This window comes from Ammospiza nelsoni, chromosome 2 (genome assembly GCF_027579445.1).
Source record: "Ammospiza nelsoni isolate bAmmNel1 chromosome 2, bAmmNel1.pri, whole genome shotgun sequence".
NCBI classification, from domain to species: domain Eukaryota; kingdom Metazoa; phylum Chordata; class Aves; order Passeriformes; family Passerellidae; genus Ammospiza; species Ammospiza nelsoni.
The window spans coordinates 109537087-109554865 of NC_080634.1; the positions used below are offsets into that span (position 1 = coordinate 109537087).

At 33.4% G+C, this 17779-nt stretch overlaps 1 protein-coding gene across 2 annotated transcripts in view; it reads right to left on the reverse strand.

Moving 5' to 3' along the window:
* The window catches only part of DMD (dystrophin), a 1160174-nt gene that overhangs the window by 566300 nt on the left and 576095 nt on the right, over positions 1–17779 (reverse strand). For both annotated transcript variants that reach the window (XM_059491405.1, XM_059491401.1), the window contains exons 42-43: positions 13266–13460; positions 7236–7408 (exon numbers count right to left, since the gene is read on the reverse strand). In XM_059491405.1, coding sequence (XP_059347388.1) covers positions 7236–7408; positions 13266–13460 — 368 coding nt within the window. The remainder of the gene's footprint in view (positions 1–7235; positions 7409–13265; positions 13461–17779) is intronic.

Consider the following 17779-nt stretch of genomic DNA (forward strand, 5'->3'; position numbering starts at 1 on the left):
TGTAACTTCTGACTTTAGCTACAGATGTTCAAGGACTAGGCTCCCTCTACTGCCAAAAATGCTTTCCTGGGAAGTACTAGCAGGGAAGTGTGCACTGCACCATGGCAATTAGAGAGCAGCAATTCCTTAAAAAGCTTCAAGGGAATTCTGCAAAGGAGCTCACCTTAGTACATCCAATATGCATTGGACCTAATGGAAGTTCCTGCAATCTCATCCTTCATCCATTGCACAGCAGACCCAGCTAAATATTCATCCAGCTAAAAATTTCTGGCACAGCACAATGCAGTGATCTAATACCAACAGTGAAAATATACCTTATTTGTCAACACTTACAGAAGGTAATGGAAGTCACTGCAAATAAAGTTTTGGACCTGAGGATATCCTGCAGTTCTCTTAGGCTATATCTACATGGATGGATGCAGCTAAGCATGAATGAGCTCTGCATGTGCTTTGAGATGGTTGGCCATAAATCAGGACAATCTGGGAAGTTACAGAGATGCACTAACACAGTATTGTCCCTAAAGCAAGTAGACCCTTCATTCCAGCTGTGTCTCATAGCTTATGACACTGCCCACCATGTCATATTTTTTTGAGTATCTGACATGAAGGCCCAAGACAGTTCATATCCAGATGGCTCAGAGTCTATTTGCTTCTGCCTGCAATTTTCTTCATACATATTTGCATTCCCATAGCTCTACAGCCCACATATTCATGACTAAGCCACAACATTTCCCAGACATTTCAGTGAAAATCTTTGTTTGTACAGCAGAAAAAGGCTCTACAATAATTCCTGTATGAATGTGGTGCAGTTTTGTCACTGAGCATTTTACAGTAAAGTTATGCTAAGTTATGCTAATTGTCAGCCTTGAGGTTGGAGATTTTAAAACATGCAAGATTCTTTTTCATCTGAAACACTTTCACAGCACAAACACATGCAAGATTATCTCCTCTATTTATTAAAAGAAATTCTGAATTATTTTCACCTCATTTTACAATACAGGCACCTTCAATTCCCATAACATTTTCCTGTTTTAAACTCTTTAATTACACTATGAAAGGGATTTAATAAACATAGCTCTTTTCCCAAAAGCTGCAGTGTTATTTCTTATCCTGCCTCACATTTGCTATTAAAGTTTAACAAATAATTTTAGATTTCACTTAAAACAGTTCCACTTAGAAGTTGATCTTATATATAGTACCCCATGAAAAGAGACATTTGAATGGCCATACCTAAGGTAAAAATATTTTCCAACTTTGCTACAAATTGAATCCTTTTACTTATAAACTAAGCCACACAAATATTTGTATATATTTTGCATTTCTTTATGTTATAAACATTGACAGAAAGCCCTATCTAGATTGTCCATAATAAAACATTTATAAGTTATATTACACCTGCTTGTTATATATTATTTTATACTTATTTGCTAGCAATTAAGTAACCAGTGAAACTTACCAATACATTAATTTGATGGTGCAATATTATGGGGTAAATCAAGTGGCAAATTTGTTGCAAGAATTTGATTATATAGCAACTGCTATGGAATGCATTTTTGTACAGTAAGCAGGGTATGGAAATGAATTAACAACTAATGTTGGCTGCAAGAGTCAAACATTATAAGCTGCCCTTTTCAAAATCTAAATGAACAATTTGAGTCACTGTGAAAGAAAGGAAGGGAAAAAAAATCTAGCCTGTATGTAAATAAGGCATGGTAACTATTTTGATATTAACATTAGAAAGGAAATAATTTTCTTCTCACATTGGGGATGAACTAATCTGTTCTGTTTTCACTTTCACCTTGAATCCTGAGCCAAGGGTAATTCTAATAACAAGACCTACAACCTCAACAGAAATGTGTGAGCGGACATTTTTTCAGAAGAGAACAGCCACTATTTCTCACTTTCTCTTAAAATACCTATGCCTTCCACTAGTTGCTCTTCTCCCAGTATTGAAACAATGCCAGCTAACATTAATTTTTGTCATTCACTTTGTCAGAGTTGAAGCAAGTACAAAGAAATGCTGACTGGGCATAGTGAAGGAGATATATAACAACACATTTAGATATAAATTAAACTGCATTGTTTTGTTATACATTCTAGCTTAAGATTAATCTCCCCTAATTTTATCTATCCAAAAGCAATGTCTCTAGTCTTATCTTGTCTGGTCTCCCTGAAGAGTCAGAGACTCACAATATATAGTACAGCAGTTACCTGTGAAAGGATTGCCTGGCAGGATTGAATTGAGAAAGAACACAAGCAAGTACTGTAAAATAGGTAACTAAAACCTGGATAGCTACAGGTAGGTTCCATGACTCATATCTTCAATGACTTCACATTTACACAGCATTGTTAGTGCCTCAGATGGAAATTAAAAATCCACAACTAAGAAACTCTGAGAAGGAAAACATAAAGAGCCTAAATGGCTCCCTACTATATCTAATTAAAATTAAAGAATCACCTACGATAATTCTATTTGATGTTCCTTAAGACAGATACGGTACTCAAGGCTCCAAACCCTTTTTCTTAAAAGTTCTAAATTTGCCCTTTTTATCTTTTGGTTTCAGTTTGGATTCTTTGAAAGGCTAATTTAGTTGTATAATGAACAGTCACACAGGGATTCAGACCTAAGCATGGTTTCATAGTGGAATGTTAAAGAGAAATCTGCACAAGATTTGCATGGGATGAATGAGAGAGTTGGACCACTCTGAAGTAAGAGGTGGAAGCCATGAAAGAAGGGTTGAGGTACCTAAATGTTTCTGGAAATCTACACTCAATAAAATAATTTCCTTAGTATTCTAACATCTGGGTTTGTCAGTTGCTTATAGATACTCCTCCAAGAAAATATCTCACACTATGAAAAGATAACTTTACTCTTAATACATCACGTGGGCTGAATGCACATCTCTCAATCTCTATAATTTCTGCTAAGCAAGAAGAGCACAGAAGCTGGATTTGATTCAGATACTATAAACAGGAATGTCCTCAAGGCTTTCTTGTTCTGCAGTAATTCAGAACATAGGCAGGTTACTTACATTTGAAAAATTAAAGTATTTCTTTTTTCTAATATCTAGATCCATGGATCAGATTAGTTATCAACTCAACAGAATATATCAGTAAGGGACTATGACATCTGCTACTATGTGGTCATAAAAATATTACCAAAAAATAAAATTTCTCTGACAATAAATCAATTATTTATGTATAATAAATATTTTCCTACACCCTTACCAAGATAATCAAGAGCTAATTTACTGTTATTCAGAAAAAGTTGACAGTTGTACTGTTATCCAAAAATGAAACTAATTCTTAGTAGAAATCTATTTACTATTTTTATGGTTTGCTCCTATTACTATAAAAATTGCTAGTTGTCTGTGAATTTCATACAGCCTCAATATATTTTTATTATCATTATTATGGATTTGCTTTCTTTTCTTATACAAGATTGGCATATCATTTTTTTCTACTTTTGAGAATTATATAGAAGTACTTTCAAAAGATATCTGATATCAACTTCTCCACATTCTCTCACAACATTTAATTTTTAGTGGATTTGAGATCAATTAGATGTGCAGTGATGCAGTCAGTAATGTAGGCCCTGGAAGATAATTCTTAAATAAGACATAAAAAAGGCAAAAATTAGATGCCTGGTAATTCAGTATTTTGCTTTTGAATTATATTCATTTGAGTATTTTTCTAACTTTTTCTGCCATGTATGTCTTTTTTTTTAACATTTTCATCTGCAATTCCTAAAGAAATATTTTAAATTAACATCTATTTTGGAAAACTTTGTTTCACTTCATTGATTCAAATTGCTGACAGTGCTCCCTTAATTTTAGGAAGCACTTGTTTACAGAAGAAACACTTAGGCATAAATATCATGGGAAGACAGTATCCTGAAAAGGCAAACAAAGCCTTTTACAAGTGGCATGCTGATAGGATAAAAAGTGATATAAGACAGTAGTTTAAAAGCCTATCTTCTATGCGTCTTTTTTCCCAAAAATGATATGTTCTCATTTAAAAAGATTATATGTTTTCATTTAATCGGTATACAGGGACCTGGTGCAATGTCACTTCCTAAATAATCATGATTAATGCCAAAAAAACCCCAGTATTTAAGACTGCTGGAAAGAAGAAAGACTATTGTGAAATTCTGGTACAAGGACAGGAAAAACTATGACATCTGAGTGGTTATTCTTGCTGGCACTAAAACCTTACTTTTCAAAATTCAGATTCTATTATCTTAATACAACATTTGGAAAGATAACATAAAAATTTAGTATAAAGCAAAGGTTGAAGTTATAAATTAAATCATCAGTCGCTCTTTATCTCACAAAAGACAAATCAGGCCACCGCTGTTTCCTGGAGATTTTTTTGCACTCATAAAACTGAAACCAAGGAAACAAATTCCACTTGGTGTAAGATGATGTCATTCCCATTTATCTGTTGGGAACACAATGAGTTACCATGTTCTGATATTAATTGGAATAGAAAAGAAAGTCACTCCTTTCAAAGAACCATGCTTAGATACAGGCTTGACTTTAAAAATTAGCTAGTGAAGATCAGTTGTTCACTGTGTTTGTGAAAGAATAAAAAAATTTGCATTCATCCCAGGTTTCTAAAGGTACTGGAAGGGTACTCTAGGATGACCACAGCATATTTTTTTCCCAATGAAATATTGTCTGTTATATTAAGTACACTATATACTCTAAGTACAATATGAACTCTTATTTAAATACAGGAAATATGATAAAGTAAAAGTGTGAAATAAGATTTTCAAAAACTGTAGAAGAACTGCACTTGTAAAGCTATTTGAGTGCTCACCATTCATAGTGTATTTCTGTCAAACTGTGCAGGCTCTGCTATAAAACAAACTGAAAATCTATTTTGATTTCTAATTAAAAGGAACTTACTCTAGAGTTAATTACAAAGTATCTAGATATGAATCAGGACTTCAAGGAAATCCATTTCACACAAAAAAATGCAACATGAAGGTTTCTAATTGTTTCTATAACATTTAGAGTGAGCTCTCTGCTACTAACTACAATGGTAGGGAAAGTTGCTTTGTTCTTCCATCTGTCATAGCAATAGTTGACTTTTCATTTATTAAAACAATAATTTCCATGTTATCACAAGCCTTTGATTTCATAAAACTAATATTCAGAAATGAAAACAGTCCCAGTATTTTTGTTCCTGGTACCTTTCAAACATGGAATACTCACATTCACTTAGACACGCTCCCTTGAAAGCAAGACAGCTCCAATAATAATTGCATATCTGTCCTTTAGTATCATCATCAATAGCATATCTCCTAAACACAGCTTCACCCATGTCCCAAGGGCAGAGTTACACTGGTACTTTCACCCCTTACAGACACAAACTGCTAGAGGTAAAATGCTAAAGGCCACATTGTCTTCCTTCACCTCATCCCTTGGATTTGTGTGCAGTCCAAATGCCCCTCAAAGAACAGCAGAAGCTACAGGGACCATCTAGAGTTCAATAAAAACCTCTTTAAGGCTGACACCAAACCCAAAATATTAAAAAGAAAAATAAAGGTGTGCAAATCAGAGAGCAGTCAAGCTTATCATCACCTTGAGCTGCTGTCCATCACACTGGACCAGGGTAAGTGCCCCAGGCAAAGGCCAGCTAGACAGTAATCATACTTTACAGTTCTCCACTGCCTTTGTCTCATGACCTCAAAATACTTGACAATCATTAATTCATTTCACCTCACAAGACTTCTGCTGCTGGCTAAATACCACTAGAGCCTAAATAATGAATAATTGAGTGTCAGTGATCATAGTCCAAGCTTTCAACTAACTAAATTGCTGTCCTTGCTATGCACAAGTGGCAGAAAATGCATATGAGGGGATTCCAAAGGTTTCTCAAAGATTGGTCTACTAAAACAGTAACAGATTGGGCAAAGCCAGTCTCTAGGGAAAGGAGATTCCAAAGGTTTCTCAAACCTTGGTATACTAAACCAGTAAGACTTTAGGCAAAGTCAGTCTTTGGGAAAAGCTCAACAGCAAATATCTCCTGGTCTTATTATCTGTGCAAACAGATTTTCTTCAACCTTTTTCTAATTTATCCTTCATTTCTGTAGATGGCATCATGACTTAGAAGGAATTTTCTTTAGAACAGGACTTGCTATTTGAAAAAACCAAAACCAACAAAACAACAGGCAAAGAAGAATTTGTAAACTTTACCAGACTATAAATCTGTCTCAGTTTCTTACACTTTAACTGTTGAGATTAAGCAGAGATGACACAAAGATTACTGATTTAGATTATTTACTATTTATCTCTCTGATTATTATTTTTTAAGCTTTACTCTCTTCTCTCTCCAGTAATCAAAAATCAAAGCTAGTGACCGGCTGACAGTGGAAATAACGTCTCTAGGAATATGCAAAGTGACAGCTGTTTACCAATATTTATAAACAAAGAAAACATAGAAGTTACAAAGGATTGGATTGCAGAGAAAAGTTGGTACAGGCTAAACGCACATGAAGTATTTTTTTCTTCCAGTAACTGCTTACACATTTAGAATCGTGTCTCATTCTATCATTATTGTAATAATTTGCACATAAATTTAATTTTTTGTATAATAATGACAAGTTTTTAAAAACATTTTCTTAGATAAATGATATTTCAAAATATATATGTAGTGCAAAAAGTGATATTCTATCAAATATCAATCTCTTGTCTTTTGAGGTGGCATAGCAAACAAAACTTTAAATGTCAAGTTTTCAGCATTGATTCAAGAGCTGAAGAGCCAATTTTGTTGAATTCCTATGAATGGAAAGATTCGAGACTGGAACTATTGATATATATAAAATGATTTTCAGTATCAGATTAATGCCATTCATTCTCAGAAGAATTGTCAAGGACTTTTCTGTGGTAATTCAATAAATTCTTGAAACTATGACTTTTAAATCTAAGGCAAAGTTATTTGCTAACTCTTAAGTACTCATGCTGGAATAAAGGTATATCCCATAAATCATAGCAATTTATGTGGCATTACCAGTTCAATGGGTCAATGCAAGTGATAGCTGGTAAGAATATTCTCATATTTTCAGTTTTACTAGAATATTCACAATTTAAACAGCAATTCTATATAGATATTCTTTCCTTAGTTAGAAATTATTGTTTGTGACAAAAAGAAGCAAAAAACCAATCATCAACAATAGGCCAAATACTGAAGAAAGCCATCAGAATGAGAAAATTTTAAAAGTCACTTACGCCTGTCGGTCCCTGTACATCTTGTTAACTTTCTCCCATTCAAAATTAAGTTGAGTCAGCTTTTCTTGTATATTTGCTGCTTCCTTTGGTGTAACATTTTTCAAAGCCGGTGTCTTCTTGTTATTAATAATTTCTACATGACCTTGCAGTCTCCCCAGGCTATCCTTAATGCTCTGTAATATCAAGATTTTAAAAAATAAAACCAAAACATTATTTTTATAAATAAAAAGTAATTGTTCATAAAAAAGAGAGATTAGTACAAAATACTAATTAAACCATAATATTGATAATAGGAGTAATTTTACAATAACCTGGTAAAATAATTGAAAGCCCATCCTTTCCTTGAAGACTGAATGAAATAGATCTGAGGAAGTCGATGGTTGGAGGGGAACAAAGTGCTATTTGCTCAAAGGTTCTGCATGTCAGTATTTACATTTCCTGACCTAAAAAAATCACTTCTAATTTTTTAACTAATTAAAGTTATTACACTGTGTTTACTATTTTGTAAAATATAAGACTTGAAGTCCTTACATAAATGCGAAGGCAATGCATTGAATAAATTGCATACAAAACCACCCTGCAAAAACAAAGAAAAAATACTCTGGGTTCCCTGAGTTCCTAGAGCTCTAGCATTATAATATGCTATTTGTTGGGGGTGGCAGGGGAAAGTACATTCCATCACATCCCTCATATGAATAATAATTTGAATTTTTAGGTCTTGAAAACGTGACTTACGTTAAGCAGACAAAATGAATATTTATAAATCAAAAGGGAAAGGTAGATGTCTTGTCTCTGGAATGAGTCACAATAAGGAACATGTTTCCTCTTTGTCAGCAATCTATCATGTGGAGGGAAAGCTGGCTGGGTCTGTGTCATTACTCAACAAATCTCATTTGACTTTCCCAGAAAATGTCTCACACTCTGTGCTCCTTACTCAGGTCTACTTAAATCTTTGTTTTACACACTCAAGGCATGGATAATTCAGATGTTCAATGTTTCTAATCTGAATGTAAGAAATATCAGATGATAAAAACATAAAATGCCTCTAAATATTCCAAGATATATCCCATTAACATAAAAGAGGCAGCATTTCCACAAAACCTCATCCCTGACTTAAAAATTGCACATTTAAAGAACAGGAGAAACTTTAATTGAAATTTCATAAGGTGCCAGGACATACTTAAGCACCTGAGTGAAGTGGCCTTCTTTTCAGTAGGTCTGAATATCAGCCACACAAGAAGGCATTTCTTGTGTTCAACATGTTCAAGTAACCAAATGAAGATTAATATAAGTGCCTATGTATATTTACATTTCAGGCCATTTCAACCAAGTAGATCAATTTTCTAAATATTAAAAATAGACTAAATGTATCTAAGCACATCAGAATTGGTAAGTGATAAATCTCTTCTGTTTAAAATTAGTGGTCCATTAAAAAGGTATCAAATTTCTAAGCCAGAATTTTGCTTTCTTTTTAAGGCAGAGCTGCTACAGTAAGAACAAGATGATACAGCTGATGTGCTGTAAAGGAGTATAAGAATGTCCATGAGAAAAATAAAAATTAAAAGACAAACCATGTATATATATACATGTACAAACATACTCATGTATCTCAAACAAATTCCCCATCTATCTTTCATGTTGAAGAGAACGATCTGCAAGCAGTTATCAACAATGCCTTGGGAGATTTTGTAACGTGGTTAACAGAAGCAAACAAAGCTAATTTTTTAGAAAAAAAGGATAACAGAAAATCATTAGCAGCTGAAGTGACAGTAGCCTTTAGGGACTGATCCATCTCACTGCTCTTAAAAGAGAAATCCGAGTGCTAGAGACTCAAGTCCAGCTCATTTTCACTACCTGGAATTTGTCTTTATCTGCCAGAGAGAGAGAACTTCCAGTAAAAATTCAGTTCCTTGGCTATTTGTGTACAAATCTGTCACCAAGCACAGTGTTACTGACAGATCTATTTGGAGAGTGCATGTGAGCACACTCAGCTCTAAGGAATGGGTAATTGGGTTCTATTGAGCTACAGCAGAAAAATCACCCTGAATTTCATATTATGTGATTATTCTTGATAAGAATCACTTAGTACACATCAAATATGTATTCCACTGTGTAAGATTAAAAATACATTTTTTTGATTCTGAAATTTTGTAGAATGATAATTTATAATTATATGTATAGCAGATTTTTTTACAATATTTCATGCTTTTTCTACTAACATGAAATCCAGTAACAGCACAGTTGTTAGTAAGCATGGACAGCTGGAAAAATTTCACAAATTAATTACAGTTTAAAAATCTGTATAGAATTATTAGTTGCAATATCTAGTATAGGTATGACTGGCTTCATAAACCACTTTGAAAGGGATTCTTGCTGCCAGAATCCTGGATGTGTGATGTGTCCAATGAATTCCTATATTCTGAAATATGACACAGTAGAAAACAGTGCAAAAAACCTGCTCTATTTGTCAGTAGATGAAGGATTACCAAAGGTGAAAAAAAGGAGAAAACATGAATCAGAGCATTAAATTATCTACATTTAAAAAACAACAGGGAAACCAACCCAATTTTCAATTAACTAAATAAAATACATATGGGAAATATAGAAGAAGATGAACTAGAAGCAGAATTGTTAGAGAGATTAATATACATATATAAGAAATCTCTTCCTCAGAGCCAGATGGCTTTCCATATTAAAACTATGACATCATTAAAAAAATATGATAGCAAAGTGTATAATCATATTCTACAATAAGATGTTCCTGAAAAAAATTAAGAATATTAAAAGAAATAATAAAAAGAGGCACTAAAATCTACAGGCCTTACTGCAGGTCTCCCATAAAATTATATAATGCAAGTAACCTCAGGAAATAAGTTTTGAATTCAAAGTTAATAGAATTAAGTAATGAATAGCCATAACTATGTCATGTCTATGACAGTGATCCTTAAAAATTCTACTAACTAAAGTTTCACATAGTTATAAATTAGATTTCTTAAATTCCAGGTATACTCTTTCATTTTGATGCACTTCTCCTACATGCTAGCAAAGATAAATATGGGTTAGTTTTATTCTCTGGTTAATCAGTATATTTTTTATAGTGTATACATTTCCCACTTAATAATCTGGAGCTTGAACAAGTAGGTTGCATGAGATAATCATTACACAGGAAAACTTTGTCTTAGTATGAACAACATAACCATAGTAAGCAGAATATATGCAAAATTTTACAGTGATTTAACTTCTAGGAAACATTGGAAACACCATCTGCAAGAAAGGATAATTTGCTAAAATCTGAAAGCATTTTAACACTACATTTTTTCATGCAATTGAATCCATTGTAATCATAACCAATGCTACACAGGTAGCTCAAAGATTGTGAACTCCATCAATGTGAACATCATCAGTAGCAGACAGAAATAATGTCTGCGCTTATAACAATAGTTGTCCTGTTTTGACAGTATATCAGGCCAACTTTTCTAATTCATCAGTCTATGAACCACAATTTTCTGTACAATCAACTCAAGTTTCATCTTTGACAGAACTGTAATATTTAAATTGTCAGTAAAGTACTGTCAGCACAGTGATGAAGAAAAGCTGAGGTACTGTATGTCATAATCCTTGAAAGAACTTGTAATGGGATGATGAAAACATTGCAATGCTCACTTTATGAGATAAAGTGACAAGACTTGATTTCTCTATCTGACTTTTCCACTCCCTAAAGCTTAAAATGAAGAGAAAAACATTCCTATGAGCTGGTTTCAGCAGATACATTAAATGTGCTCATTAAAATATTACAGTTTAGTAAATGTTAAAAGCTACCAGATTTTTGCTACAATTTTTTTGCTACAAAACTTCATATTTTACAATTTCACATGACTTTGATAGGAAAAGTCAGTGCTATGACAATTGATATTAGCAATTTCTTACTTGTATTCAATATTTATCCTATTTGATAATGAGCAATCATGTTTAAGTCCTACTAAACATATTTACTCTGGAGGAAATGTTCAAAGCTGTTACCACTGATTCTTGTAAATAAACTTATTTTTCTTTTCACAGATTAATTAAAATAGATTCTTTCTGAATGGGAGTGAAAAAAAAATCAAAAGCTCAGTTTTAAAACACAGAGCTATTCATGACAGTTCTGTAATTTGATTCATGCAAATCTGTCAGAGAAAAAAAATCAACGACAATTTAATTTCAAACCTTTTCCAACCAGCTGCTGAACAATTTATGCACTACTTTTCTATTTTTACTGCAGGATAATGACAATGATGGATGCTTTTCCTTGGAAATAAATATTCATTAAGCAGGCTCACATCAAACCTATACCCTTCCAAAAGCCCACGAATGTGCAAGACCCATTTGCCTCTTCTAAGAGATTTATTTTGGAGGAAGATGGAACTGTGCCCACAAATGCATCTCATAACAATTTAATAGTTCAGTTAAATTAAACCTATGGTAGTACTTACTTGTAACCTCAGTAATCAATATTATTAAAGTTGGTGTCAACTCCAATAATACCAAATGTATGTGGGTGAACAACAGATTACTTAAGGATATAAATCAGATGAAGCTAGCCCAAATGTAAAGCACTGAGAAGAACTAAGGAACTAAGAACTAAAGGAACTAATTTCCCAGTAAACTTCTTGAGGTTTCTCCATCCTCTGTTTCTCCATCCAATCTATTAGTAAACAGAAGTTCATCAACAAGGAGCAAGTAGGCACTCATTAGCCATGATTTGCATAGTATATAAGTTGTTTTTTGTTGTTTTTTGTTGTTTGTTTTTTGTGCAGAAGGGATTGTTTAAAATGAAGAATGACAATTAGATTGGCTTGTTTTGTGCTTCAATACTCAGACTGACTTTACTTTACTGGTACTAAATCAGAAGTGGTAAAAGCAACAGCCTACTGGTATTTGACATCTATTGATTGACATCCTATTACCAGTTCTGTACTTACTCTGATCCAACACTCCACTGTTATGCTTCACTACCCAACTCTACTGCCTTGCTAGGAAATTGAAAACATCCTAATTTTCACAAGATGGTAAGAATATTTGTGTGTGAGCACATGTGTATGTGCACACAAATGCCTAAAATATATATCTATGAATGTATAAGAATTATAAACAGATGTGATTTTACAGAAGCTAACAGCACCATATGGATGTGGTTTTGTTACATATCCTCTAACGTGGAAAGAGATAAATGAGCTCCCACAGAGGAAAATTCAGAGCATATAGCCAGAGCTACTGCCCTGATTCCCCCTCTAAGCTTCTTTCTTATAGCTGACTGTAGGCAAATTCCAGTCTCTTTATGCTAGTATTTACTTCTTTTTTAAAATATTCTTTTTCCTAAATAATCACAGAAAAATGGAAATATAGTCTTCTCTTCATGCTGGATGACAATTTGGAATTGCTGTAATTATATACAGCACTTGAGCGCAATTTTTTGCAAGGCTTTCCTCACACAAACATTATTCTGCAAAAGCTGATAACTCATTCATCTACTTAGACTTACAACTTTAATCTCATTCTCTTCTTATGTCAATTCTGAGTTGAAAAAATTCCACCAGTTTCAAAGGATTTCGGTATTGCAAGCATTGAACAAACCAGACAGTAATATTTCAAGCACTGAAGAAACTACACAGTAATATTTAAAGTCACAGTAATTCAGTGAAGAACTTTTTTCCATTAGCCACATGCAAACAAACCTTTAACCACAAATTCTATCTTTAAATATACTGTGCCTCTCCATCCTTTCTCTTCCATTCAAGGATTTAATACGCAGATACCATAACACTCTTGTCCTCCAAATACAGGTTAAACAGGTAAAAGTAAATGAACACTTCAGAGTTTCTCATATTTTACCCCAATGTGCCCCCAAATACAAACATCCATATATGCACACATCACAGAGATGGGCTTAGAACTTGTAAAAGGTGTCTGAGAATGAGCACAGGCTGCCAACTTGAAGAAGACCCAAAATGACGCAATCCAATCATTGCTAAGAAAATCTTTCCGTCTTACCTTGAGACACTCTTCTTGTTTGAAGAGGTCCTCACAGTCCTTAGCCTGCAGAACAGGAGAATTAAGGCGCTCTTCCACTTCAGACAAGGCTTGCAGAAGGTGAAGGATCTCTGCCAGGTACGTAGAAGGCACATGAGTGGTTTCCACAGTCCTAGTTTCAGTCATCACAAAAGTTGTATCTTCACGAACTGTTTGCTAGTACAGATATACAACAGAATGCTTCCTTTAGTTTCTTAACACCAGACAAAATTACAACAATGCATTTCCAGTTCACAACCCAGAAACAAAAAAATCAAAAGTAACTTCCAAGGCCAAATGCAGGAAATATCTGAGGTTTCTGACACAGATAACTCATGTTCCTTGTGCGTTTTAAATGGTGGGTACTGAAATTAATCCATGCAAGAGTGTGCAAGCTTTTCTTCTACTCTCCAAAGAAATGCAGAGAGGAAATGCAAGAGTATGGTGAGATTATGGTATTACTGAGATTTTAGTAATTGTCCTTTAATTTTATATCACCACACCTCTTAAAAAGCTGCCCTTCATTAAGAAATTTCATGCATGCCAAGTCTAAAATAATAAATAATTTCAAGGCATCAAGTAAAATTATGATTTGTATAATAGACAGAATTCCTTAAATAAAATGCAATGTATAGCAAATATGGTAACTCTATTCTTCCAACTATACTAAAAATTTGTTCTTTAATCTAGGAAGTATAATTTGGAAGTTTCTGATTTGAATGGTCTTTAATGCATTCTTAAAAGAAAACTCAGCAGCACAACTCTTCATGAAGTTAAGATTTCTTCTTTTTTTTTTTTTAATATGGAAAAATATGAAATAGACATCCTATTCTGGAAGCACATGCATACACCAAATGTAAATACATCCCAGAATGTTTGGGTTCCAAGAAAACACTTAATTGTTTGATGGCATTTGAAAGCATACTGACATATAAGGTGACAAAAAAGTGGCTGTTTCTATAAATTCTCTGTATTTCCCATCTGATTTGTAAAAGAATCAAAGATAAAAATGTAATACCAAAAGTGTTCTTTGGAGCAGGGAGATCTCTGATTGTTCCTTTTCACTAAACTTCGAATACTAAATCACCTGCATGCCCATTTAAAAAGGGATAGTTTAAGATATCAATTATTTGTGGTTTCACAAGCATAAATTTGTTAATGGATTCCTACTGTGGGACCAAGATCCTTTGTGTTTGATGTCTGTCTTCTCAAAAGTATAAACTTTAATTACTGTCAACCTCAAAAAAATGTACAAGTATTTGTTGGTAAATGTTCAAAAATTCTGTTATTTAGATTTGGAGCCATTTATGTAAAAGACAATTGATCAATGGTCCTGAAGAAAACAATATCATTATTTAGCTACTCATTATGCAAAAGAAAACAAATATAAGCACACACTACCTCAGCAAGGTGTCTCATTTTAATTCAGGACATATTTCTCTCTTCAGTTACCGAGCTGAGTCATCTGGTTCTTCAATTTTCTTTAGAGTCTTAAAATATGCATATACACACTCTAGAAGATGTATGCATATCACATATAAAGCCCATAAAGTTAGCTGTAGACTTGTGTTATTCTGTTGCATTTCTTATGCAAATTTAATTGCTTTGCTTACACTTTTCTCACTAAATGACTTTCTCAGTACATCTGCTAACACTGAAACCTCTCTAATTACCATATCACTGCCATAATTTTTATTATTTAAAATAAGTTGCTTTGAAAAAATTGTGCTTGCCCCCCATATGTTTCATGAGTCACAGGCCCTGCAAAAATAACAGTTTACTCCAGTAAACCTAAAGAAAGAGCTGTCCCATTTGATTAGAAAATGGGAGAATTTCAAGAGGCCACTGAGACCTGCATGCAGCAATATATATGTTTTAATTCCTCTAGACTACAGTGAGACACTTCTACATGCAGCAATGAACATCAGACCTACATAAAGAATATTTTGACTATATTTGTATTTTTCTTTTTGACTCAGAGGACAGAATATTTCCACTCGCAGTAATGAAAAGAGCATGCTAAGTGTGCAAGGGTTTCCACTCAAAAAAGGTCACATGAATATGTGAAGCAGCATACAATATACAATTTGATTCAACAATTGTATGTGATTAGACTACTCTTTTCAACCCAAATTTAGGCCAATAAATATATACACACATATCTGCACATGCATCTATTTAGATAAAACAAAATCTGTGTCTTCTCACTCTAAACTATTCCTGAAACTACAAAAAGGTCAAGCAGAAATTGGATGTGTAAACACTTCATGGTTATCACATGTAATTATTTATAGTGGCAAAATCAGGTACCTTTCAATTATTGTTATGAAGAAAAATGGGATATATTCACACTTCCCTTACTTTAAATATTTCTCATAGCTGGATGATTACTTGTATAGTTTTACTGTTTACATTGTTGGCTAAACTGTAAAACACTACAATAAGAGAAATAAATAAAAAAATAAATAAACAAATGAAAGGATAGATTTATAAAAGTAGACACCTATCAGAACATGCCCTCATATTTTGGTGCATTATTAAAAAAAAAAAGTCACAGTCAAAATAAATTAGTTTCTGAATACTATTTTTTTTTTTAAAGAGATGAAAATTTGATACTACTTTAGAAATCAAGGATTAGGTATCTTTATCTTTATTGGAGTTTTCAACAGGTCACAGGACTTTCTTTCCTTCATTTAAAGTATCATGATACAATCCACAGCAGAAGCTGCCATTGTGCACCAAGGAATGGAGGGTAGGCAGGGGCAGAATTGATGACTTTAATGAGCAGAGAGAAGCATTTTTAGCTTGCCTCAATGTTCCCTGGAATTGCCTTATATTAGACAATAAAACAGGCCAAGTCCTTCCTTATATTCTAGATAAGTATTTTACTAGAAATGCAAAGCTGAAACTGGATCATAACCTAACACTGTAGTGAGAAAAATAAAAACCTCACAAAAGGAGATCATAGAAGGTGGGAGCAACTACTACTAAAATAATATTAATTCAGTACAGATATATGTAATTGATAATGCCAAAATGGCTCATCAGGACCATAGAAGGTTAAGACTCTATAAGGATTAAAAATTAATACGAAAGTGGAAATTAAAGATTTAGATAACCATTTCAGAATGGGTTTGGATAAGTTGAATCTATTAAAATGGCAGAATGTATTACAGTTACTTAAAAATATTTACTTAAAAATATTTAAATTGGTATTTAAAATATACATATATATAGTACAATATACATTTAAACTACAAATGAACTGCTAAGTGATTGGGAAATGTTGAGGTAACTGGCCATTTCCTATATTCCTATTTTTGTAGAATATAATTTTAGTGATATTTTTTCCTTGATTATCAGTGATTTAATGATGCAAAGATTTTTTTTGTCTCTGAAAGAACAACGTATTTTGTGTAAAATTCAAAATTTCATGCAATGTTTTTTATTAAGCATTATCATGTCTCAAATAGTAAATTGAATTTTCTTCACCATCATTACATAATTTCAATTAAGGGACACAATCCTTCCATACACATTACTTCACTTAAACTGATTTTATTGAGAGTTAACATGCCCCACCAGGTGCAACAAAACTGTAAGAAACAAATACATTATCTGACCCTTAAAGAGAAGGCCAATAAGCAAAACCAAAACAAACCAACCAAACATAATTACTACAAAAACTCAACAAAAATACTGGAATAATGCAGGTTTTGTCAAGAAATTCACATACCTTCCCCACAGAAACACTTGAGATCATTTCTCCCTACATCTAACAAAGCAGTGGCATCAGAGCTAACTAATCTTGCAGAATGCTGCTAATTTCCATTTAACAGTGAAAAATTTATTGTTAAAGCACCTTTCACCAATCCCAGTACATCCATTTCCTCTCTTCTTTTTGCAGATGGAATAATCTCAACATCACTTTTGCTGTTCAAGAGTTTACAACCAGAAAGCCTCCAACTTTCTTGCGTCACATCTTGACAACTGTTTTATTTTTTTGGTCCCTTCTCATGATGACTTCACACATACATGGGAGGAGTAAAGCTGCAAAACCTCCCATCACCATTGTTACACCTCAACATTGCTCCTGGCTGCACCCTGATGAGAGGTCCAAGGAAGACAAACAAATGTGCCTACCCTCAAAGTGAAATTACACTTAAGAAAGCATTCCTTGCAAGCAGAAGTATATGAGTGTAAAAAATTCAGTGACCTCTGCAGAATAAATGTGATATGCTAAAAAATTGGAGCAGACATGAAAACACATGAAAAAAATCGGAGCAGACAGCACGCACATTCTGGACAAAGGCAGTGATACCTGAGAGAGTCCAAAAAACTTATGTATTACATGGCATCTGCCAGCCCATGTTCACCATCAATATATCAAATAAAGAATTAGACACACAAAAGTGTCATAAAATTCTATCAGAGATCAATATTCACTTTGAAGTATATATTTATAAAAAAGCTTTTATTCATCAGTTCCTATGCCA